The sequence below is a fragment of the Melozone crissalis genome, unplaced genomic scaffold, assembly GCF_028551555.1.
Source record: "Melozone crissalis strain CALT ecotype California unplaced genomic scaffold, PUWL_Pcris_2 ptg000036l_1, whole genome shotgun sequence".
NCBI lineage: Eukaryota > Metazoa > Chordata > Aves > Passeriformes > Passerellidae > Melozone > Melozone crissalis.
In genome coordinates, this window is record NW_026535814.1 from 20124431 (window position 1) to 20148065 (window position 23635).

The window sequence follows — 23635 nt, forward strand, 5'->3', positions numbered from 1 at the left end:
GGTTTCATGGCTCCAGCAGTAGATAGGTTTGTTTCCAGCGGTTCATAGTCAGAACAAGAGGTTAGAGAATCACAGAAGTTAATTAAATCATACAGTCAGAGAATCCCAGGATGGTTTGGGTTGGAAGGGACCTTAAAGACCACCTAGTTCTGATGCCTTAGGATTCTACCTTTTATATTTTGCAAATATTTATAATCCTGCTATTCTTTAGTGTATAACCCTAAACTCCATATGGAGCGTTAGCTACTGCTTTCCCATTTTGGCCAGACAAAACAATTCCTCTCTAGGCCTGGAAATCAAGGACCCCTTACTGTCTCAGGCCCTGAGAAACATAAACAAAAGTGTGTTGAGGGGCAGCAAACTTGGGGTAAATTACTTCATTGCCTGAAGCTGCAATTGGAAAATTAACCCCCAATATGCAAATGGACCGAACTTACAAAAATGTGAAAACCCATGACCCATTGTCCATTTTTTGGGGGGCTTTGTCTGCCCAAAATGTACCTGAAGGCCCTTCAATAAATATAACTTTTTATTCCCTTAATTTTGTCTGGACTCTGTTTTTAGGTAGTCCCAAAAAGGCATCAGTTCCAACTCCCTGCTATGGGCAGGGACACCTTCCACTAGATCAGGTGGCTCCAAACCCCATCCAGCCTGGTCTCCAGAGCTTACCAGGGGCAACCTGATAAACCTAAAAGCCCACAAGACCCTCATCAGAGAGGTGGCTGGAAGAGTTGAATAAATTCCTTAGGACCTTCCTGGGACCTCCCAGCAGGTTGGATGTGACACAGCCCTTCCCTGAGTAGATGCAAAGCAGCTTCCACTTAAGCCTGGAGCACAGCTACAGCTAAGACAGACACGTGGTGCAACTGCTGGTGCCCCTCTAAGTGAGATTTCTGAGAGATGTGAGTAAAATTTCACCTAAATGACCTAAAATTTCACCTAAATTTCACCTAAAGTTTAATCCCCACTAATGAAAGACTTTAGGTACAGCCAAGAGCCTTTAGGAACAGGCAAAACCTGAGATCTGAGGTGGATGCACGTACCCTGGACACAAGCCAGTGTGCCCAAAGCATTGTGCAGCACTCCTTTCAGCACAAACAACTTCTTAGTTATACAGAGAGTAGGAGGCCCCAGACTTTCTATATGGCTACACTTCAGAATAACTTCAAATCAAAACCTTCTTCTGACACAGGTCACCCCTGTGTCTGGTCCTTTTCCTCCTCTGAGTGTGAAGATCCATCCAAGGAGTTTGCTGATCAAAGGCACAGGTTTATAGTAAGCGCTTTCTGAATGTACAAATAATTATCATAGTCCTCAAATATTCTCTTGAAAAGCAGAATCACTTCAGCTCTGTTTGTCTGGGAATAACTGAAAACACCATCTCTGCCATGCTGGTCAGACCAACAGTGTCTTCTGCCTTCTGGAAAACCTAAAGAACAGGATCAGCAGTGTCTAAACCACAGCTACAGCTCAGACAAATGATGGGAGGGCTGACAGGAGCGTCACTTCCAATTAGTCACCCCAAAATGTCATTCCTTAACCAATGGCCTTTTTTCCCCACTGTCCCTCCTCTGTGTAGCTTCATCTCATACTAAATCCTTTCTTACAGAATGCCAGAATGGTTTGGGTTGGAATGGGCCATCAGGACCATCTAATTCCATGGGCAGGGACACCCTCCACTATCCCAGATTGCTCCAAGCCCCATCCAAACTGGCCTGGAACATTTCCAGGGATACAGAGGCAGCCACAGCTGCTCTGGGCACCCTGTGCCAGGGGCTCCCCACCCTCTCAGGGAAGAATTTCTCCCCTCTAGCTGACATAAATTTACCCTCTTTTAGTATAAACCATTCTCCCTTGTCTATTACTATCTGCCCAGGTAAAAAATTCTTCCCCTCTTTTTTTTAAGCCTCATTTCATCAAAAGTGGGTACTCACTGTGACTGTTAGAAATGTACCAAGCTGTAGCCATCAACTGTGGCATAATCAGGCTCCCCTGAAACACAGAGCACAAAAAATTCCCCTCATGTTTCCCATGAGCAGTGCTCATTATGTGACTTTAAACAGAGCAGAAGCACCACACACTGGCCGTCCAGGTTAAAGCGAGTGAGTGAATGAGGTTCAAGCAAGGCTGGGAGAGCTGGGGGTGTTCACTTGGAGAAGAGAAGACTCCAAGGAGACCTTAGAGTTCCTTCCAGTGCCTAAAGGGGGTTTAAGGGAGCTGGAAAGGGACTTTGGGCAAGGGCTGAAGTGATAGCACGCATGGCAAGAAAGCCCATGAAGCAGAAACTCACCTGGTGCACTGGTCGGGGTGGGCAGAGGTCCCCTCCTGCACAGAAGGAAACAAACACAGAGCTGAGGATCTGCATGGCTCAGGGACTCCCTTTGCCCTGGTTCTGCACCCTCCAGCTCCCCCCAGAGCTGGTGGGAGGGAAGGAGGTTTGGCCAGTCTGGGCTTTATGCAGACCTGACAAGGCAAGTCACGGTGGGCTCACCACCCACAGCCCACTTGGAAAACACAGGAATTGAACCTGACACAGTGAGTGGGGAAGAGGAAAAAATAACCAGAAAGCACTGACTCAGGGAAAAACTGACAAGTGAGCCTCAGGGCTTTGTCTTTGTACGTGCCTTTGCCCAGAGTGAAACATCAGGAAGCTGCAATTGGACATGACTCTCTCAATGTGGCAGCCAAAGTGGCAATTCATCCTTAGCATGAGTCTTGGCCCCAGCCATCATCTTGCCCCTGACAGAAAAACCCTTCACCGTGTCCTCCCTGCCCAGCTTCTGTCCCCCGAGAGTGAATCCAGCTCTGCAGTTCCTCCCTCCACCCACAAATGCTTTTAACTCTCCTCAGATCTCCTCCTGTGATCTGTCATGGTGACATGCCACATCATGAGCCATGCAAGCAAATACTGTCCTCTAATACCCTTAAGTCCAGTTTCCAATAGACTGAAAGGAGCAAAATATGCCTGTTTTGGAGGAGTGAGAATCATCTGCAATAACAATTGCAGGTGTACCTTACCTTGATATAGGCACAGGAGCTGGACTTCTCGCAGGAGTCACATTTCTCTGGGCATTATAGTAGTTTTCATAAACAACAGGAGCTAGGAAAAGTTGACAGTAGTAAAATACAAACCTCTTTCAGACATAAAATACTTGCTTTACCAACATTCAGCTGCCAAGTCTTTCCCCTCTCTGAGAAAATGTCTGATAGGAAACTAAAAAAATTTGAGACTATGATCTCCAGGGGCTGTCAAAAGTGGCAGAGACTAGTGTTGCAAGGCAGTGAATGAAATGCAAAATGAGTGTTTCCTTCACACAAAATGATGCTGACCAGAGCAGCCAGCTCCATGAGGAGTACAGAGCAGTCAGCACTACTTTCTGAGATTCTACTAAGTTCTTACCTGGAGCCAAACTTCCAGTTTTGCGTAAATTTACAAAAAAATCAACATCCTTCTCAATGCTGCACATTTCTAAACTCTTGCGGATTTCCTCGTATTTCTGCAAAAGGGAAATAAAGTGCATTTGTATACATCAGGTCAAAAAAACAAGGATTTTCCCCTTTGCTTACCACAGATAGGGTGAAAGCCCAGTACTCACATGAGCTCCAGCATCAGGGGAATCACAGAATGCCAGAATGGTTTGGATTGGAAAGGAAATTAGAAGCCCATTCCATTCCACTCCCTGCCATAGGCAGGGACACCTTCCACTACAACAGATTGCTCCAAGCCCTGTCCAACCTGGCCTTGGACATTTCCAGGGATCCAGGAAACGGGCAACCTGTGCCAGGGCCTCACCACCCTCAAAAATGTGGAAATCCCGGAGAAAACCTCATTTGCAGGAGTTTTGGCCAATCCTTCTGCTTGCCCACTCACGCTGGTGTCTGTGGTCAATCAAGGGCCAACTTGGATGTAACACAGTGCACAGGGAAACAAACTGGGCTTTGCTTTCTACACAGAAAAAGGAAGGTTTTGAGTTGAGGTACCTCATCATTCTGGACACAGCCCAGGGAGAGCTGGTTGACGTGGAGCCAGAGGGCATTACGGAAATAGTTGATCCGCTCGCACTCCTGAGTCTCAAAGAACTGAAACAACACAGACAAAACTGTCCATAACATCTTCAAAACGAGGGGAAATCTCTTTTGTCCTGATTGCTTCCCACCCCCACGTGCCACAACAAAGCTAACTGCCAGGAGCAGTTGGTGTTGATCTTCTGCAGGAAGCTGAGTCCTCCAGCTTGTCCAGAGGAGAATAATCCCTCTATGCATCCAGGTGATGTACCAGGCTTGGAAAATCTGCAAGGGAACCACCCAGCACATTTCTACCTCTGGGGAGACCAAGCCAGCTTCCTGAAGGCAGTACAGGTTCCCAAAGTGTCCTGTGCTCCTGTGATCCCAGCCCACTTCACTTACCAAGGTACCCTTAAATCCCAGAATAATTTACATTGGAAAAGCCCTCTAAGATCATCAAATCCCACCTGCACTGCCAAGGCCACCACTAACACATTTCCCCAGGTGCCACACGTACATGGGTTTTTTGTAAATTTCCATGTTCCAGATATGGAGCAATAAAAAAAGGGGGGATGTATGAAAACAGAGGTGTTTCTGTTTCTTTCCTGCCTAGCCCTTTTCTAAGCAGGTTTAAACCCTTTTGAAATCTGCTGTCTGGTACACCTCAATTTCACATGTTTTTACACATTCCCATGAACATCCACACTTGTTACCGCTTATGACCTTTGCAACACATGGAGAGGAAAACTGCCACATCATCCACCTGCAAAAGTGAATCTGCTGCTTTCCACTCCTCACCACAGAACCATTAAGGTTGGAAACACTGTCTAAGAGCATTGAGTCCAACCACTAACCCAGAACTGCCAAGCCACCACTAAACTGTGTCCCCATCCTAGAGGCTTCCAGAGAAGACACCAAAAGCACACCAGCACAGAGACACCCACGCACACCACACAAAACAGACAGAAAATTCAGTTCAAAATTGGGGTAGCAGCCTGAAGAGAGGTAACCCTGAAGCACACATGAGATAAAATCTGTCTTTGCAGTCTCTGTCCACCCCTCGATCACAGGCCAGCAGCAGAGCAGCTGCTCAGCCCTCTTGCTACCAGTCTGGAATTCCCCAGAGCATGTGCTGGAAATCCCTGCTGGGCCACTTCCCTGTGAGGCTGTCTGCTTCAGCTGATACACCCTCTCAGAGGGGTTCCCACACTACTGCAGGGTCTGTGAGACACCAGGCAAAGAGTTCTTGGCACAGTGTGCATGTGGAGGTGGCTTCACCTGCATCCCCAGCCACCACCAGCCCCTGCTGGAAAGTCATGCAAAGTCTTCCAGAGTTTCAGGCAATCTTCTGAGCAAAAAAGATGTTGTTGAGGCTCCAGGACATACTGGCCTGGGGTTACTGAGTGTGCAGAGGTGACCACAGCTGTACAAGATGACAGCCATGCTTCACTTGCAAGCAGGTAGTGGGCAAAAATGTCACCACCTTGACTCTGTCAATTTTAGAAGCTGAATGAGAGCAGAAACCCTGAAGCAATGGGGCCTTGAATCCAGAAGCCATGCTTCAGACACACACACAGAGTTAGCTGCAAAACATCCTGGTGCTTCACTGCCAGGGGAATACAAAACCAGCAAATCTGCACTGTCCCTGAGCCCTGCAGCCAGGACTGCAAACCCAGAGGAACAGGCTGCCATGTGGAGGTGTTTAGGGGCATTTACCTCACAAGCTTTGATGTGCTCATTCTGCCACTCGTCTCGGATCTTCTCCATTGTGGTCACACTCTGCTGGTAACTCCTGTCTGTGAGACAAATCACATTTTGGCTGAAGGTGCCTCTGCCCATGGCAGTGGGGTTGGAATGAGATGACCTTTAAGGTCCCTTCCAACCCAAATCATTTTATGATTCTGTGATTCCATGATTAACATTCATTTAAAAAATCCCTTTGCTAGAAGGTAATTCTAGGGCTGGGAAAAAGACTGAAAAGGGTGGGAGATGAGGACATAGTTTTAGTGGGATCATGCAGGTTTCTCCAGGGACATTGCCCATTGCTGCTATCTTGGGAATGTGTTTCCAAGGAGTCATGCCTGACCCAAGAGCTGGAGCTCATCCACAAGCTGTGCCATGGCTTCAAAAGCCCCTGCCCCTCGCCCTCCCAACGTGGCATTTCCACACTCACCAGTGTCCTCCAGTGCTGATTTTGTCTGAGCCAGCTTCAGGAACAGCTGCCAAAACCAGGAGAGACAAGGAAGGTGAAGAAGAGGCTGTGTGCATCGCCAATGGCACTGCATCCCCACTGGGGAGCATCACCAGCCTCCCCATCTCACCCCAAACCCAGAGCTGGAACAAGAGCTGGGGCATGAGAGCTGCAAGAAAAGACATCCCTTTCCCCCCCACACCATAGCCTCTTGGGAAGGATGAAAGTTTGACAAGAAAGTCTCACAGATATGTATGTTTAGCAGAAAGATTTTTAAATGTAGAATCTGAAGAAGGAGTAGAGATGGAAGCAAGTTTTGATACAGAAGAAAAGAATTGCTGAGCCAGTCTTACTGGATAACCAAGGAGGCAAAGGGTGTGTTAGTTAGAAGGGGTTTTTATGACTTACAGCAAAGGATATACCTACTTCAAACAAGAAGATGTTTTTACCAAGCACAAAGATAGCACAGGCAAACAAGTCAGGAAATGTGGCAAGTAGAAAAAAGGTCTCAGAATTTTCCACCGCAAGAAAACTGAAAAACAACTTCTAGCGTAAACTGTAATGTACTGACTTTTAATGACTGGAGAACAGTAACATGAATATGGTAATTATAGTAGTTATGATAGGCTATAGATAATAGTTCAGGTATAGATTAGTTCTTCTGTGTTAAGATGCTCAGCAAAGAAAAGTATAGAATGCATTTGTAACCAAAACCAAAGGGTCTCCAGGCCTGCCTGCACTGGAGCTGACAGCTGTGGGCACAGGCTCTGTCACCCAGAACCCTGCACTGCTCTAATGCCTTGGATGTAATAAACTGCATTTTGGAGAGCCCCTGGAGTCCTGCATCTCTCCTTCAGGCTCTTGCAGGGCTGAATTGAATGCCTGCCCTTACCTTCTCCTGCTGTTTCTGCGTGACCAGGTTGGCGTTGCGGTGCACGGCCTGCTCCGCCTCGTCCTTGTCGCGGCAGCGCTGCTCGTACAGACGCTTGGCCTGGGACAGACACCACACACACAGATTGTTGTGGTGTGATGGAATAGCCTGTCCATCCCGGTTCTTTCCCCAGGTGTGCCAATAACCTCTCCCTTCCCTTCCCCTTGCCTCTTGCTGAGTGCTGTCTGTCAATCTTGGCATTCCAGCAAGGGCGTTGTGTGATTGGCGAAGTTCAAAAGATGCCTTTCAGCCCTGGGGGACATTGGGCTATCCAGGTGTCATTTGCCACCTGAGACTTCCCCCCCCTTACCTGGTTGGTGGGATCCCTACCCCTTCCCTCCCCCTCTCCCTGGGGTTAAAAGACACGGGGACCAAGCTGTTCCCTCAGTTCTATTGGAGCTGTTGCTGCATTCAGAGGCCTGTGGGCCAGGAATAAAGCTCTGGATTGAAACCCTCCAGCAGAACCAACTCCTTTTCCTTCACCTCACCTAAAGCCTCTCCACCAGAGATAAACCTGAGCTCCTGCATGCCTCGACTTGTCCCAAGTGCCCAGCTGCAGCATCCAGCCAGCCAGAGGTGTCTCTGAGGTGAAACCACCACAGCTGCCGCCCTTGGTCCAGCAGCAAGGCCAGACGAGCCCAGGCACGTTCCATCCGGCAATATTGCTATTCAATTCCAATACCAGATGTTTGATGCAGACACACCTCGGGGGGAGAAGCTCAGCCTGCGAGGGAACAGGCTGCCTGCAGAGCAGGGAATGGCAAAAAGGTGCCCTGCAGCTTGGGAGAAGCCTTGCGAGGCAAAGATTGGGGTGAAAAGCTTCTGGCAATCAAGGCCATGTCCAGGGAAGGGCTGGGGAACAGGCAGGAGCACAAGGGTGATGAGAAGCAGCTGAGGGAGCTGGGAAGGGGCTGAGCCTGGAGCAAAGGAGGCTCAGGAGGGACCTTGTGGCTCTGCACAGCTCCTGACAGGAGGGGACAGCCAGAAGGGGGTTGGGCTCTGTTCCCAGGGAACAAGAGACAAGAGGAGAGGAAGTGGCCTCAAGTTGCATCAGAGGAGGTTTAGAGTAAATATTCAGAGAAACCTCTTCACAGAAACGGTTTTCATGCCCTGGAACAGGCTTCCCAGGGCAGTGGTGTAGTCACCATCCATGGAAGTGTTCATAAAAGGTGTGGATGTGGCCCTTGGGGAGACAGGTTAGTGGTGGGCTTGGCAGTGCTGGGCAAATGGTGGACTCAAGCATCTTAGAGGCTTTTCCAACCTGAATAATTCTCTGACTCTAAACCATTTGTATCCAACCCTGCACGGCTACCACTGGCCTTGTCTTTGCTGTGCTCTTCACTTTTTCTGAGCACACCCTGCACACCACTCACACAGACACAGCAGAGTCACAGCAGAGGAGGAAACCCCTCTCAGTTAAGCCTGTCCCAGTGCTCTGTGTGTGTGTGTGGAGCATTAACCCACATGGCAAGAAACAGCAGCGTATTTGCTTTACCTCCATGGTCTTCTTGTACTGAAGATTCCTGTTTTTGTGAATGGCCTCCATTATCAGCTCTATCTGTGAAGACAACAGACCTGGGGTCAGCACGTCACTGACCATCAAAGCTCCAGGACACACTGTCTGTGGAAGAGCCACAGACCACACTGAGATGTGTTTAAAGACCTTCATCCACCCAAATCATCTTCACAGAACTCATCTTTTGTGCTTCTGCCTAAGCCTTGAATTGTAGGCAATTGCAGCCTTTGTGTATGCTAAGGAGCTCTACAAACTAAATCCTAGCAATATACAGTACTGTATCATCTCCACAGACTCTGACAAAACTGAGAAGCCCACTCCCCTCTGCTAGGTCCAAACCAGTCCCTGGTTCTAGCAGTTTTCCCTGGTTTTCCAGACAAAGCAATCTAAGCCAGAAGAAGTTAAAAGGCTTGGCCACTTTTACAGCCCCTATGGAGATCACACAGCCCTACAAACAAATGTTTTAAAAACATTCCAATGCTGTGGCTGGCCCCAAAACACACACGAAGAAGATGTGGAAGTGAGAAGAAGGAAGTTGGAGGTTACTACACACTTACAACACATAGGAAGGAGCTCAGCACTTCCCAGCAGCACCGGCACTGGGGGCGTGGCAGGGGCTGGGACATGGCATGAGACATTCATCAGCCCCTCGCTGGGGCAGGATCAGCACCCTGCAGGAAGGCACATCTCCCCACCGTGCCTCACCTTTTTCCGATGCAGCTTTTGCTTTTCCCTGAAATCCTCCATCTTCTTTGCCTCCTCCCGAAGGGTTTGCGCCAGCTGGATGTGACCTTGTCCCACATTGTCTATCTCTGCAAAGAGAAAACAAATTCATTATTAATACATATATAAATTCCTAAAGAGACTGTTTCTCAAGTCAGCTTAGAGCACACCACACGTCCCCTTTCAGAAATGTAAAAAGCTCCAGCTTGTTTGAAGCAGCCTCCAAGCAGCGCTCACCAGTGTAAGGATCAGTCCTGCTGGGACCTGCTCCCCAGTTTGAGAAAGCTCTCCCCCTCACACAGGTAAATCTGGGCATGTTTCAACACATTGCACTGCCCCAGGGCAGCAGGCAGCAGCTTGGAGCACAGAAAAATGAAGGCTAAAACAACCTCAGGCTCCTGTGGCTGAAGGCAAGCGGCCACACTGTGAAACACCCTCAGGATCCACCAAGGGAGCAGAGCCAAATGGCAGCTCCTGATTCAGCCCCCAAAGCTGCTCCAAACCCACAGCGTGAGCTGTCAGCAGTGGTGAGGGCAGAGCCCTGTCAGGGAGGTCCACAGGGGCAGCAAAGAAACTGGATCAGGCAAGGGATGGACTGGGCACAGGACAGCAGAGGACTCATCCTCTGGGTGCTGTCTGATGGGACCAGGGCAGGATGTGACCATGACAATGTACAGTGGCCAAAGCACCAGTTAGAATCCAGTTAGAATCACACAATCATTTAGGCCAAAAAAGCCCTCTTAAAATCCTCAAGTTCAACCATTCCCTCAGCACTGCCAAGGCCACCACAGACCCATGTCCCCAAGTGCTACATTTATATCATTTTTAAATCCCTCTGGGGACAGGGACTCCCTCACTGCCCTGGGCAGCTGTGCCAGGCATGGACAACTTTTTCCATGAGAAAATTTCCCTAATATCCAATCCAAACCTCCCCTGGCCCAGCCTGAGGCCGTTCCCTCTGCTCCTGTCCCTGTTCCCTGGAGCACAGCCCGACCCCCCTGGCTGTCCCCTCCTGTCAGGAGCTGTGCAGAGCCACAAGGGCCCCCCTGAGCCTCCTTTGCTCCAGGCTCAGCCCCTGCCCAGCTCCTTCAGCCTCTCCTGGGGCTCCAGCCCCTTCCCAGCTCCGTTCCCTGCCCTGGACACGCTCCAGCCCCTCGGTGTCTCTCTTGTGCTCAGGGCCCAGAGCTGTCCCCGGGTTCAAGGTGTGAGCTGCAGTGTGTTTGTGAAGAGGACAAGCCTGTCCAGCAAACTCCAGATAGGCTTCCCATGCACAGCTTCCTATGCACAACACAAACATGACCTCTGAGCTGCAGCCAGACCTGAAAGCCCAAGAGATCCCAAAATGATGCCCTGAGGGTCTCCTGTCCCACACATGTCCTGGCTCACTTTGTCCGAAGCCCCACACACTGGGATGAACCAGGCCAGCTGTACAGCCTTTGCCTGGCCTCAGCACTGCACAGCTTTAGAGATTTCTCTGCTGTTTTCTTCCCAAGCAGTTGCCTTCAGGCTTTAGTGTCCTGGCAAACACAAATAATTACTTACGTTGCTTGAAAACATCAAGAGATCTCTTCAGCGTGCTGAAAAACACAGGCAGGGCATTAAAAAGGGTGGAGAAGCAGAGTCAGGCACAGGCACAGCAGAGCACCTCTTCCAAAACAGAACTCACTCAACAATGGCCAAAGAACCTCAAAGCACATCTATTCATCCTCTTAGTAACTCCAGCTTTTCCCTCTCTCAGCACATACAACACAGTTCACCTGGTTTGACATCTTTCTGAACACTGGATGCTATGAAAAATTCAAAGTTTCACAACAAATGCTTCTGGCAACCTCCTAAAACCACCATTTGGGATAGTTTCAACATGGTGTGTTTGCCAGTGGTTGGAAAAATAGGGAGTTATTCTCCCTATTAATATTGCACAGTAAAGATGGTAAAAACATTTTAAGTGACACCTCAGTATGAAACTGTAAGTAAATGACCAGGGCTTGTATAAAGTGCAGAAATAAAGGAGGAAGCAGAAGGCAGTGAGGATCACTTGGGAAATGGAGCAAGCTGTGGTGGCCACAGAGTTCTGGGCTCTAAAGATGTGCATGGTTTGAGTCAGGGAAGTACCTGTACTTGATCCCCAGCCTTCTGCTGACCCACCAGCCCACATCCCCCTGAGCATCTACAGGGCCTTGGTTAATCTGTGGCTAAGGGGAACTTGGTGGGCTCCAGCTGAAAGCCAATTAGAACCCAACTGAGCACTGCTCATTCATGAGAACGATTTCAGCTCGTCTTCCGAATGTCTCAATCACGTTTCAATACTGTTTTGTCTCACAGCTTCCTTCCTTCTCTTCCTCCTTCAGGGACACCCATAAAAGCAACTGTGAACTTACTTCAGCTCTGTCTGCCCACAGGGCTTCTTCTTCGACAAGTTAATGAGCTCCTTGCCATATTTTTCTTCTATAATTGCTCTGTTGAGGAAAGAGAGGCACCACAGAGAGAAATCATCGATTGGTTTGGGATGGAAGGGACCTGAAAGCTCATCCAGGTCTGCCCTCTGCCATGGGCAAGGGCACCTTCCACTAACCCAGGGTGCTCCAAGACCTGTCCAACCTAGCCTGGGACACTGCCAGGGATCCAGGGGCAGCCACAGCTGCTCTGGGAAAACTGTGCCAGAGAGGGTCCCACCACCCTCACAGCCACCAACTCCTTCCCTACATCCCATCTATGTGTGGCAATAAGTACTCTCTGCACATGGCACTAATCCTTAGGGAGAGCATCTGAAAAAGAGACCAAACCTCATGAGGTGACATAAACAACATCTTTGAGAGACCATATTATCTCCCCATCTTGGAAGAAAGGAAGGAGGAAAAGAAAGTTCCTGTGTTGCAGTGTAAGAATAACCAGGTCTTTGTTTTTTAAATCACTACAGACAACCAGGGCTGGAATTGCTTGATCAAATGTAGTTCTCTCCATGTGGCCAGCAGAAAGGAACAAGTATTGCTAGAGGCTGCCATTAAAACATCCACTGGATAAAACAAACAACTTTTTAAAATGTCCTAACTACTAACACAGATGAAGACCCTTGTGTGGTTGATTTCTGGAGTCTGGCAATGAAATTCACCTACCTTAACTCTAAAAACACCAGAAGCTAATAGGGAAATTGAAATAAAAAGGAATCATAGATTGATTTTTTTAATACACCTAGCAACATTCCCATGAACTTTGTTTGAAACAAAACATCCAGCAGGCACATTTTGCATATCTGGAACTGTGCTGGACAACTGGGCCAAGCCCAGAGAGTGGCAAATCCAGGCCCAGCCTCTGATTTCCTCCTGGCCAGACACTTCAGTGGCAACCCACACCTCCTTCAAGACTAAGGGGGGCACAGGGTGTAGAGGAGGCTTCTGGCACTCTGCATTGTCACTGAAGAGTGAGACTTGGTTCTCAGGGTCCACTTCCTCCTGTGGAAGGTCAAATTTTCCTGGAACGTGGGATTACAGCCTGAACAGATGTAGGTGCATTAGACACTTTTAAGTGCAGCTCTCCTCCTGTTCATCCCCTTTTTGTTTGTTCCAGGATGCTCTGTACTGAGTTGTGCAGTCAGAGGTTGGTTTTCTCCAATTGTCATTACCAAAACGACATTAATTCAATGTACAGTATTCTACAATGCTCTTCATATTTAGCTACTGCTAACCAGGTGAGCCATAAAAGTAAAATACATCAGATTTTAGTCAGATCATCACCTGGCACAGAACCTCTGCTTATGCCATCTCCTCTGATTAATAATGGCAGCACCCAACCCTACTACTTCTCAACACTGAATCTGTGGGGAGTTCATAATGCACAGAGACAAAGACAGGACAAAGCCATGGCTCTCCTGGGCCAAGATCTTCTAACCTGATCCTCTGCAAGGCAAACAGCAAGGTGAACTTCATGGGACACCCTTTTATCAGCAAACTGGGAACACCAGGAGAAGGAGCAGGGCCACAGCAGCACTCCCCGGCTCTGCCCAGCCCGCGCCAGAGGCAGCTCCCTACCTTTCCTTCAGGAAGTCTTCAAACTCCTTGCAGTTCTTCCTGCCATCGTTCAGGTGCTGGATGATGCTGTCGTAGCCAACTGTGCTGGTCAGGTCCGTGCTCTGGAAACACAGGAGCAGGAGTCATGTCCCTGGCAGCACAATCCATGGACACTGCCACCTCCTGAGGCATTTGCACAGGCCATGGCTCGGTGGGAGAAAGCGTGCAAGTGCCTCTTTATGAAATAAAATATGTTATTTTTAGGGGTGGGAGAGGCTCCAGAATGAGAACAATGGTGGCAATTTGAGACAAGGTACATCTGTGCCACCCACACTTGCCATAGATTCTGAAGGGTCATTTTCTTCCAAATTATTCCTTAAAAACATATATTGCATGGATGTATGTAGAAAAAAATGAAAAAGGAAAAAGAAAAAGAAAAAGAAAAAGAAAAAGAAAAAGAAAAAGAAAAAGAAAAAGAAAAAGAAAAAGAAAAAGAAAAAGAAAAAGAAAAAGAGAAAATAAAAAGAGAAAAGAAAAAGGGAAAAGGAAAAAAAGAAAAGAAAAAGGAAAAAAGAAGAAAAAGAAAAAGAAGACGCAGCAACGCTGTAGGCTGACTTACTCTACCCCATTTTTTCCCATTCCTATGCATGGCTGCAGAAAAGGGAGCAATAGTAGGAGCAGGTATGAAACCCAGCAACAGGAAACAAAAGCCACGAAAGGTTATCAAGAAACCTGAAGAGGATTGTGGCAGGATGGAGAGATTCAGGAAATTGTTCAAAGCCAGGACGAGAGCATGCAGAGATCTGGCATAACAGTGTGGGCAGCTGAAAAGGGGATTTCTTGAGAATTTGTTCCTGGTGCAATAAAGGAGAAGGAACAGGGCTGGTATCTGTGATAAAGGAACAGTTTAAATAAGTTTAAGTCCTTATTCAAGTACTTGACTGTCAGTGACCAGAAAGCAAGAAGTGAAGGGGAGATGTGCGGAGTGGGACTGGCAGAAAATCCACAGGTATCCCAAACCAGCTTTGCATGGGAAGACAGGACTGTGGAGCAGGACCTAGGCAGAAACCAAACTTCCTTTACAAAGTACAAATGTCCCTCCAAAATGAGGTTGGTACTGATAAACCCACAGCCAGCTCTCAGGTTCACATCTTCACGAACCGAGTCTGTGAAAAGGAAACAATGCACTGGAGTCAGGCTTCATCACATTTGCAAAGCACAGGATCAGCCCCTCTTGAATTCCTGTCCCCACTTTCAAAGGAAACAGAAGAGACACAGAGCACAGCTGCTGGCCACTGCCAGCCCAGGCAGGAGGGAGGCTCAGAGCCCCATCAGTGACCACTGCCCATCCAGGGGAGGCTCAGAGCCCATCAGTGATCACTGCATGTCCAGGGGAGGCTCAGAGCCCATCACTGATCACTGCACATCCAGGGGAGGCTCAGAGCCCATCATTGATCACTGCACACCCAGGAGAGACTCAGAGCATCATCACTGCATGTTCAGGAGCACCCAGAGGCTCCTGCATCCTGCTCTGGCACTCTTGGGCTCGCTGTGCCAAGCAGAAGGGTCAAGGTATACCCATAAATAATGTGCACTAAGCTCCTTGTTTTACCACTCTTCCTCCTACAGTAGAAGGATTTAATTCCAGCACATGTGTGTTTCCTAAGCACCCAAGGCAGGACCAGACCTCAGGGTGCAAGGTGTTATATGAAACACAGAATCACACAATTGTTTAAGTTGGAAAAACCCTCTGAAATCATCAAGTCTAAACATTCCCCAACACTGCCAAACCATTCACCCACCCTCACCCTTAAGTGCCACATTTATATGGGTTTTAAATTCCTCCAGGTGAGTTTTCCATGGGAGGAACTCCCAACCCAGATGGACATGGACAGAGTTTTATGGTTTCAAATCAGCCTTTGCAGAAACCTTCTGGGCAGGTTTGGCACAGAAAGACTCAAAAGGACCAGCATGACTGGGGGTGCTCAGCCTGGAGGAGGTTCCAGGGAGAGCTCAGAGCCCTGTCCAGTGCCCACAGAGAGTCCAGGAGAGCTGCACAGGGACTGGGGACAAGGAATAGGGGGACACGGGGAATGGTTTCCCAGGGCCAGAGGGCAGGGATAGATGGGATATTGGGAAGAAATTGCGGGCTATAAAGATGGTAAGGTCCTGGCACAGTGTGCCCAGAGCAGCTGTGGCTGCCCCTGGATCCCTGGAAGTGTCCAAGGCCAGGCTGGATGGGGCTGGGAGCCAGCTGGGATAGTGGAAGGTGTCCCTGCCATGGCAGGGGGTAGAATTGGATGGTCTTGAGGGTCCCTTTCAACCCAAACCATCCTGGGATTCTGTGACTGCAAAGGCAGGGCTGGCAACAGCAAGGGAAGAGGAAGTGCAGCATGGCAAGTACAAAGCCACAGGCACAGAGAAGATGATTTAAAACCATAATAAACTAACCCAAAGGCAAGTATGAAAGATGGGAAGCTGCACCAAGCCCTGCTCAAACAGAGCGTGAGGATCTCTCCTGTCATTCTCCTGCACACATCTGTCCTGGCCCTCCCTCCTGGGCACAGCTCTGAGCCCACGTGCTATTCAGAGCACAGCCCATGGAAACTGCAAACAGATGATTTCAAGGTGACAAAGCAGCACCTGATGTTTCCCAAGCTCACAGGACATGCAACCCGCCCCCCCTTCCTGATCTGCTGCCTGGATTTGCACCCAATGGAATCAATAATGAGAAGGAATTTGTGTGCTGCTTGTGACGTTTTGGGGTTTGGTTACACTTTCAGCCAAAAGCAGGGGCTAAAATGTTGTGCTGGGGACGGGAAAGCACGTCATGATCCTGTCTGAGTCACAGCAAGCTGCTGAGCCTGACGCTTCCATCTCCTACCCCAATTTACCAGAAAACCCCTGCAGACACACACCCTGGGAAGAAAATGACAGTGGAGAGATGTTTCAGTCAGAAAAGTTCTCTAAGACCATTAAGTCTTAGAGGAAGTTAACCACTCCCCAGTATTGCCCACCCCACCATTAAACCATCTCCCCAAGTGCCACATCCACACAGCTTTTTAATCCCTCTGGGGACAGGGAGTCCCTCACTGCCCTGGGCAGCCTGTTTCTAGGACTAATAACCCTTGCTATGAAGAAATTTTCCCTAATATCCAATCTAAACATCACTTTACACAGCCTGAGGCCGTTCCCTTTGCTCCTGTCCCTGTTCCCTGGAGCACAGCCCGACCCCCCCGGCTGTCCCCTCCTGTCAGGAGCTGTGCAGAGCCACAAGGGCCCTCCTGAGCCTCCTTTGCTCCAGGCTCAGCCCCTGCCCAGCTCCCTCAGCCTCTCCTGGGGCTCCAGCCCCTTCCCAGCTCCGTTCCCTGCCCTGGACACGCTCCAGCCCCTCGGTGTCTCTCTTGTGCTGAGGGCCCAGAGCTGTCCCCAGCACTGGAGCTGCCTCAGCAGTGCCGGCACAGGGACAGGCCCTGCCCTGGGGCTGGGTCACAGCCTGGCTGGGACAGCCCAGGGCCCATTGGCCTCCTGCCCCTCTGGGTACCCTGTGCTCGTGTCCAGCCCCTGGCACCAGCACTCCCAGGGCCTTTCCCAAAGGGCCTTTCCAGCCCCTCTGCCCAGCCTGGAGCTGCAGGGAATGGTGAGACCCAAAGCAGGACCCAGCTCTTCTCCTTGGTGCCTCTCACGCCATTGGCCTCAGGCCATGGATCCAGCCTGCCCAGACCCCTCTGCAGAGCCCTCCTGCCCTCCATCTGTCTGTCCCACCCTTCCCAAACTGAAAGGTTTGGGGCACTGCACATGTTCATAGACCATCTCCTGAAGGATCTGTATTTATTCCAAGCTCCCAGAATGTTTCCGCAGTCTTGTGTGCTTAGAGAAACGCACCAGAAGCTGGTGACTATTTTAGTAGTTGCAAAAACTCTGCAAGTGTAGCTGGCTGTGCTGTCCTTGCTCAGTCAGTGCCTGCAGAAGTTACTGAGACAAAGAGAAGTGCTTTTTCATGCTGGTGCCCGCAGGGAGCAGGGCGAGGAGAGGCTGCACAAGGCCGCAGCTCCTCCCCACCCCACAACCAGGAGGGTACAACAGGACGGACAAAACTCACTGCAGGGAGGAAAAGGCCTCACTGCAAATCCACCCCCCTGGGACCAGCATCCTGAAAAAAAGCAACTTTTTGATTGATAATTTTCCATTTGAAGTTTCCTTCCCCTACGCCAGCCTGTTCATCCCAGAGACACCAAAAGCAAAGGACTGTTTCGCCTTGATGCAATTTCTTCTTCCCACAAATCCCACCTTGTTCCTTCGAAACAACGACCTGGGGATTTCACAATGCTGCTGCCAAGTTCCACCAAGGCAGTGCCCATTTAGAGAAGGACAGGCAGGGGGAAGGGGAAGTGAAACAGCCATAATCAGACAGCAGCCAGGGAATAAACCCAGGAACCCAGGGCTGCATCCCCCCAGACATGGGTTGTTTTAGCAGCATTGCTAAAAACACAGCAGGGAGCAGAGCATTACCTCGCTGAACGCAAAATGACTAAAATTTCATTCTCCAAGCTGCAACCTGTTTAGCCCACAGATCAGAATTAGAGTGGTTCTTAGCATTAACGTAATTTCTATTTTTACCATATGGTTTTACAGCACCAAAGTGCACAATGAGACCCAAGGTTGTTGGGTTACCTGAAATGTGTGTAAGAACAGGCTTGTGGAAAACAAGGCATGTTTTCACTTAAGAAAGTGAAAAGAAGTAAAAGGAAAGACCTCATAGTGAAAGAAGAAGAGCAGATTGCAAAAACAAATGAAAACAAAATGTCAGGCTTGCCCAACTTGTGGCAATCACTACAGGCAGGACAGGGGAAAACAAACACGAGTTTTGGGGTATTTTTGTTTTTGCACAGCTCACTCAGAGGCCTGTGGGAGTGAGTGACATGGGAGTCAGAGCATGCAGAGCAAAAAATGTTTTCAGCTTCAGGCATGTCTGGACTTCAGTCCCTGAGCAGCAGGAGCTGCAGTGGGGTGCCAGGGAGCAAACATCTTTATTCAAGGAAATTTATCATCTTGTATTGAGACCCAGGAGCACGAGCAAACTTCAGTGCAGAGAGCCAATGGGCCTGTGTTTTCCCACCAGAGCACATCAGGAATATCCCACCATCAGCTCCAGCAGGGAACAGGAGTCAGTGCAGGAACAGACACAGCACCCACCAAAGGAACCACCACTGCTGGGGTTTAAAACTAAATCAGTCCCCAGGTGAGGCTGGAAGCACAGCCCTGCTATTCCAACAGAGCAAAGGGTGGGCTGCAGCTTAGCCTGCAACCACAGAATCCCAGAATGGTTCGGGTTGGCAGGGACCTTAAACCTCATCCCGTTCCACTCCCTGCCATGGGCAGGCACACCTTCCACTGTCCCAGGCTGCTCCAAGCCCCATCCAGCCTGGCCTTGGGCACTGCCAGGGATCCAGGGGCAGCCACAGCTGCTCTGGGCACCCTGGGCCAGGGCCTGCTCACCCTCACCCTTACCATCCTATCCCCACAAAGAAATTTGGAGGTCATCACTCACAACCAGTCACGTTTCAAAGCTGGGAGATCCAATACCAAAACTGGCCTAGGTTTTGAGAGCTTGAACATTTTTTAGACTTTGTCCCATCAGTTGGACCATACTTCCCCTGGAGCACTCCCAAAGTCTCCTCATCAGGCTGTCCTAACCACCAAGAAATTTGCTCCCACATGACTAACATACATTTTTTCCCAGTATTTAGGGATTCTGCAGGTACAATGGGATGATGAGTTAATTTGGAGGAAAAAAAAAAAAAGACATGTACATTTTGTTGGACCAGCAGATCTGAGCTGAGCCATCATCACCACTAAAGAACAGTGTGTGACAGCATCTGCCACCTGCCCAGGATGGTGCAGCAATGGCCCTCTGGGTCTCACCCTGTCTGACAAGTGAAGAACATACAGAAGACAAAAATTGTGCCTCACTAAGCTCTTTGTAATGATAGGACAAGGAATTATGGTTTTAAACAAAAAGATGGGAGATTCATATTAAATACAGGGAAGGAACTGTTTGGATTATTTGTGAGTGAGGGTATTAAAACACTGGCAGAGGTTACCCACACAAGCTGTGGGTACACCATCCCTGGAAGCATTCCAGGCCAGGCTGGACAGGGCATAGAGCAACCTGGTTGTGTGGAAGGTGTCCCTGACCATAGCAGGGTGGTGGACTAGATGGTTTGTAAGGTCTTTCCCAACCCAAACTGCTCAATGCTTCTATGATTCTAAAAAATCACTTGCTTCAGCAAAGACTTCTTCTATTTTTTGCCTTACGCAAACCAATCTGAGAGGAAAATTGCAGGAGGAAGTCCTTGCCCACTCACTCAGCAGCAGGTGGAAGCTGGATCTGCAGCCCTCCACACTTCATCTTGATTTGGTTTTTTTCCCTTCCTATCCTTATTCACCCCTCCTCCCCAGCCCTCACAGCTGATGCACAGTCACCAGTACGTGGTGTGGCAGCTGCTTTGGGGTGGTACCTGCCTTTTCCATGGGCCCAACGACCGCAGAAGGGCCTCAGTCTCTCCACTGAGTCACCTCCATCACGCTCCCGTCCAGCCTCAGTCAGGGGGCTTGGAGCACACGGGCTTCAGAAAGGACAAAACCCTGGAAAAATCCCTGGCTGCACCAGTGGTTTGGGGCTCAGCAAGAAACTGGGATTATTCAGAAGTGGTAAAGCAGGGGTGAGTGCCCCACACAACACCACAGATCCTCCTTATCTTGGGAGCTGGAGGCTGCTCCTGTCCTAGGATTTCTCCCACTGAGCCCCCTCCTCCAAGATCCTCCTTCAAAAAGCAACACACCACTGCAGGAGAGGAACAAAGCGAGCAGAAACAGCCAAAGTCAGCCCTGCAGTGAGGAGCTCTTCTTCAATCCCACATGCCATCAAGGCACAACAAACCCTGCCTGCCCAGCCTTTCTGCCATCACAGTGGTTCCTCCAGCACCCTCAGAACCTCCTCTCTGCACATCTGCAAAGCCAAGGGAGCACTGTGGAAAATTTCTGTGTAACAAATAGCTGGGAAGCAGCTGCCAGGTGCAGAGTTGGCTTTATTCTCCACAACAAGTCTGACATCTGTGTGGGATTTACGTGTTTGACAACGCTATGCCAGTTAACTCATTAATGATGCTGGGCGAGGCTCTGCACTGATTCCTCAACACTCAGGAGCCCCAGACCTGGTGCCCGCTCTTCCTGGGGCCTGTGCTTCTCTCCCACGTCCTACAAGATGGGAGATGCTTCCAGGCAACATCTGGGAAACACCAAGCAGCACTATTCACAGATGAAGATTTTCAGCCCCAAAAGACCAAATTTGGTAATTTACTTCCTGGTCACCAATACCTAGAATGAAGATCCACCACAAGAGGAACCAAGTAGCCACAGAGTTTTAGCTTTGCAGCAGATATGTGGGTTTCCTGTAGTTCTCCTTTTATAAAAGCATAATTCTGACTGAAAAGAATAAATTGTGGTTTTCCCTGAACTGTGGGTTTTCTCCCATGGCTCAACAGCTGGCAGCAGCATCATACCAAGTGACTTGCTCCTATCCAGGATTAGCTCACAAGAGGAGAACATTTTTCACCATGCTGTCTTCAAGTAGTTCACCGATGGCAAACTAATGGTATCAAACCCTTCAACCTGGCACTGACTTCCTCCAGCAAGGTAGCAGCCACTGCTGGGATTCTTTTGGAGCTGCATGGAGCAGGCTGTAAAGCCACAACTCTCAAGGCGCACATGGTGGGCAGTGCCTGCTGGGGATCACAGAATCCCAGAATGGTTTGGGTTGGAAGGGACCTTAAAGCACATTTCATTCCATCCCCTGCCACAGGCAGGGACACCTTCCACTATCCCAGGGTGCCCAAAGCCCCGTCCAATCTGGCCTTGGACACTTCCAGGGATCCAGGGGCAGCCAAAGCTGCTCTGGGCACCCTGTGCCAGTGTTCTACCGACCGCGAGCATTCAGCAAAGTCACCCCACGACCACGATCGTTGGCTTAGGAGCAACTCCAACCAGAGAGCAGTGATCCCTCCACCTCCAGGTGCGCCCCCCGGCCCCGGCTGGCTGTGTCCCCGCTGTCCCGGTCCCGCCGTGCTCCCACTCACCCAGAAGTTGTCCCTGAACCGCGCCTCCCGCATCGTGCTGCCGCCGCCGCCGCGCTGCTCCGCTCCCTGCCCGGCCCGGCCCGGCCCGCCGAGTCTCCTCCCACGCACGGTGCTCCCGCCCCGGGATGCCCGCGGGTGGAGGAGCGGGACGTGCAGCGCCGGGCGGGCGGGACCGGCGGGAAGGCAAGCCCGGCACCGCGGGACGAACCCACCCGTGCGGTGCCCCAAGGACAGAGGGAGCGGAGCCGGAGCAGCTCGGCCGGCGGCTGCACAGCCCTGCCCACGCCACCTGCAGCACCCTGCCCGCCCGGCTCGGAGCTTCAGGAATGCTTTGGGAAGGTTTTATGGAATCAGAGAATTGCTTTGGTTGCAAAAGCCCTCCAAGGTCGAGTGCAACCATTCGCCCGGCCGCTACCAAGCCCGCCCACGTCCCACACATCCACAGGACTTCTTAATGCAAGGATGAGGAGTTCACCACTGCCCTGGGAAGCCTGTGCTAGGGCAGGAAAACTCCGCAGGTCAAGAAACTTTCCCAATATCCAATCCAAACCTATCCTGGCCCAGCCTGAGGCCGTTCCCTCTGCTCCTGTCCCTGTTCCCTGGAGCACAGCCCGACCCCCCCGGCTGTCCCCTCCTGTCAGGAGCTGTGCAGAGCCACAAGGGCCCCCCTGAGCCTCCTTTGCTCCAGGCTCAGCCCCTGAACACGCACAACTCCCCTTCACCACACACATCCCGTGTCACAGTTTATTAGGGGCCATTGCCTGACACAAGGCACTCCATGGGGGAGCTCTAAGCAACGCTTGGAAAATACGAAAGCAAAGATCGGACGCTGTGTACTGAAATGGCTGAAATCACACCCACCACACTCAAACTGAGGCTTTTGCTTGAACACAGGGATAGCTAAAACACTCAGTAGTGTTAAAAAATGCATTTTCAACTTAGTGAAATAAGCCTGCTCAATTGTAACCTGAGGTTAATTTATGCAGACTGTGTGTAGCCTCTAGACGAAAGAGAGCACAAACCACCCATGAATCCACTCCACCAAGCACCTCAATGTGCTCTAAGAGAGCTGGAGAGGGACTTCGGGCACAGAGTAACAGAGCAAGGGAGAACTGTCTTTCACTGAGAGGGCAGGGATAGATGGGATATTGGGAAGAGACTCTTCCCAGAGAGGATGGTGAGGCCAGGGCACAGGGCTCCCAGAGCAGCTGTGGCTCCCCACCCCTGGCAGCGTCCAAGGCCAGGCTGGAGAGGGTTTGGAGCAGCCTGGGAAGAAGTGCTCCACACACAGCAGCAGGTAGACACAGATGATCGTTAAGGTCCCTTTCAAACCAAACCACTGTGATTTTGTGATCCACTCACCATTTCCCAGCCCCAGCCCTTGGCACCACTCAGGAACATTTATCTTACGTTACTAGAAAAAAATAGATCTCTGTTTAGGACTGAGATACTTTTGAGTTCAGGACTTTCCAACTATAGCAGCACGCGAAGCATGGCACAGCAACATCAAGCAGTAACGAGGGTTTAGTCACTGGGCAGAAAGTCACAAGCTTTTACAGCTGTCCTGGAAGGAACGTGATGTTGGGCAGATCAGAGTGGAAATGTTCCACAGCAGAATTCCCTCACACCTGTGAGGCCCCCCAGCCACCTCCTCTGGGGCTGTAGGGTTAAAGAAACAAGATGGTGAAGGAACACAAGATCGTCCTCCTGGAGCACAGCACTAACTGTTCCCAAAAAGGTATTTGCCACCTCTGTATTTCAAGTGTGTGTTTATTTTTGCCCAGTACTGCAGATCCCACTCTCTCAAAGCACTCAGGCCATTAAAAAGAGAAGCCTGTCAGCCTCAACTGCATGAGTGTGTTTGCAGCTGCCTGTAACTCCACACCTGGACTGGGAGGTGGACACTGCTGTACAGAAGTTAACCTGGGACAGTGCACACATCAAGAGCAGTCCTGCCCCAGCCTGAGCCCCCTGCCCTGGGCTGATCCCCAGCGTGGGCAGCAGGGCAGGGGGATCCTGCCCCTGTGCCCCTGGGCTCAGGTGAGAGCCCACCTGCAGAGCTGCCCCAGCCCTGGCTCCAACAGCACAAGGAGCTGGAGCTGCTGGAGGGAATCCAGAGGAGGCACC

At 50.2% G+C, this 23635-nt stretch overlaps 1 protein-coding gene across 1 annotated transcript; it reads right to left on the bottom strand.

The window, feature by feature from the left end:
• Nucleotides 1-1364: 1364 nt before the first annotated feature.
• Nucleotides 1365-21548, bottom strand: PSTPIP2 (proline-serine-threonine phosphatase interacting protein 2). The gene is made up of 15 exons (XM_054283513.1): nucleotides 21509-21548; nucleotides 13392-13492; nucleotides 11745-11822; nucleotides 10909-10943; nucleotides 9349-9455; nucleotides 8623-8685; nucleotides 7089-7187; nucleotides 6179-6224; nucleotides 5722-5801; nucleotides 3982-4080; nucleotides 3401-3497; nucleotides 3019-3100; nucleotides 2291-2325; nucleotides 1935-1992; nucleotides 1365-1429 (listed from the first exon to the last, which is right to left on the bottom strand). The coding sequence occupies exons 1-14, from the start codon at nucleotides 21539-21541 to the stop codon at nucleotides 1943-1945; spliced, it is 1005 nt and encodes a 334-aa protein (XP_054139488.1). The 5' UTR covers nucleotides 21542-21548; the 3' UTR covers nucleotides 1365-1429; nucleotides 1935-1942.
• Nucleotides 21549-23635: the final 2087 nt, after the last annotated feature.

Coding starts and splice junctions, on each gene's coding strand:
- PSTPIP2 (XM_054283513.1), bottom strand. CDS start 21,541: ATGCGGGAGGCGCGGTTCAGGGACAACTTCTGG. Junction 3,101..3,400: donor AACTGGAAGTTTGGCTCCAG/GTAAGAACTTAG, acceptor AACTTTTCCTAG/CTCCTGTTGTTTATGAAAAC. Junction 1,993..2,290: donor CACCCCGACCAGTGCACCAG/GTGAGTTTCTGC, acceptor TCTGTGTTTCAG/GGGAGCCTGATTATGCCACA.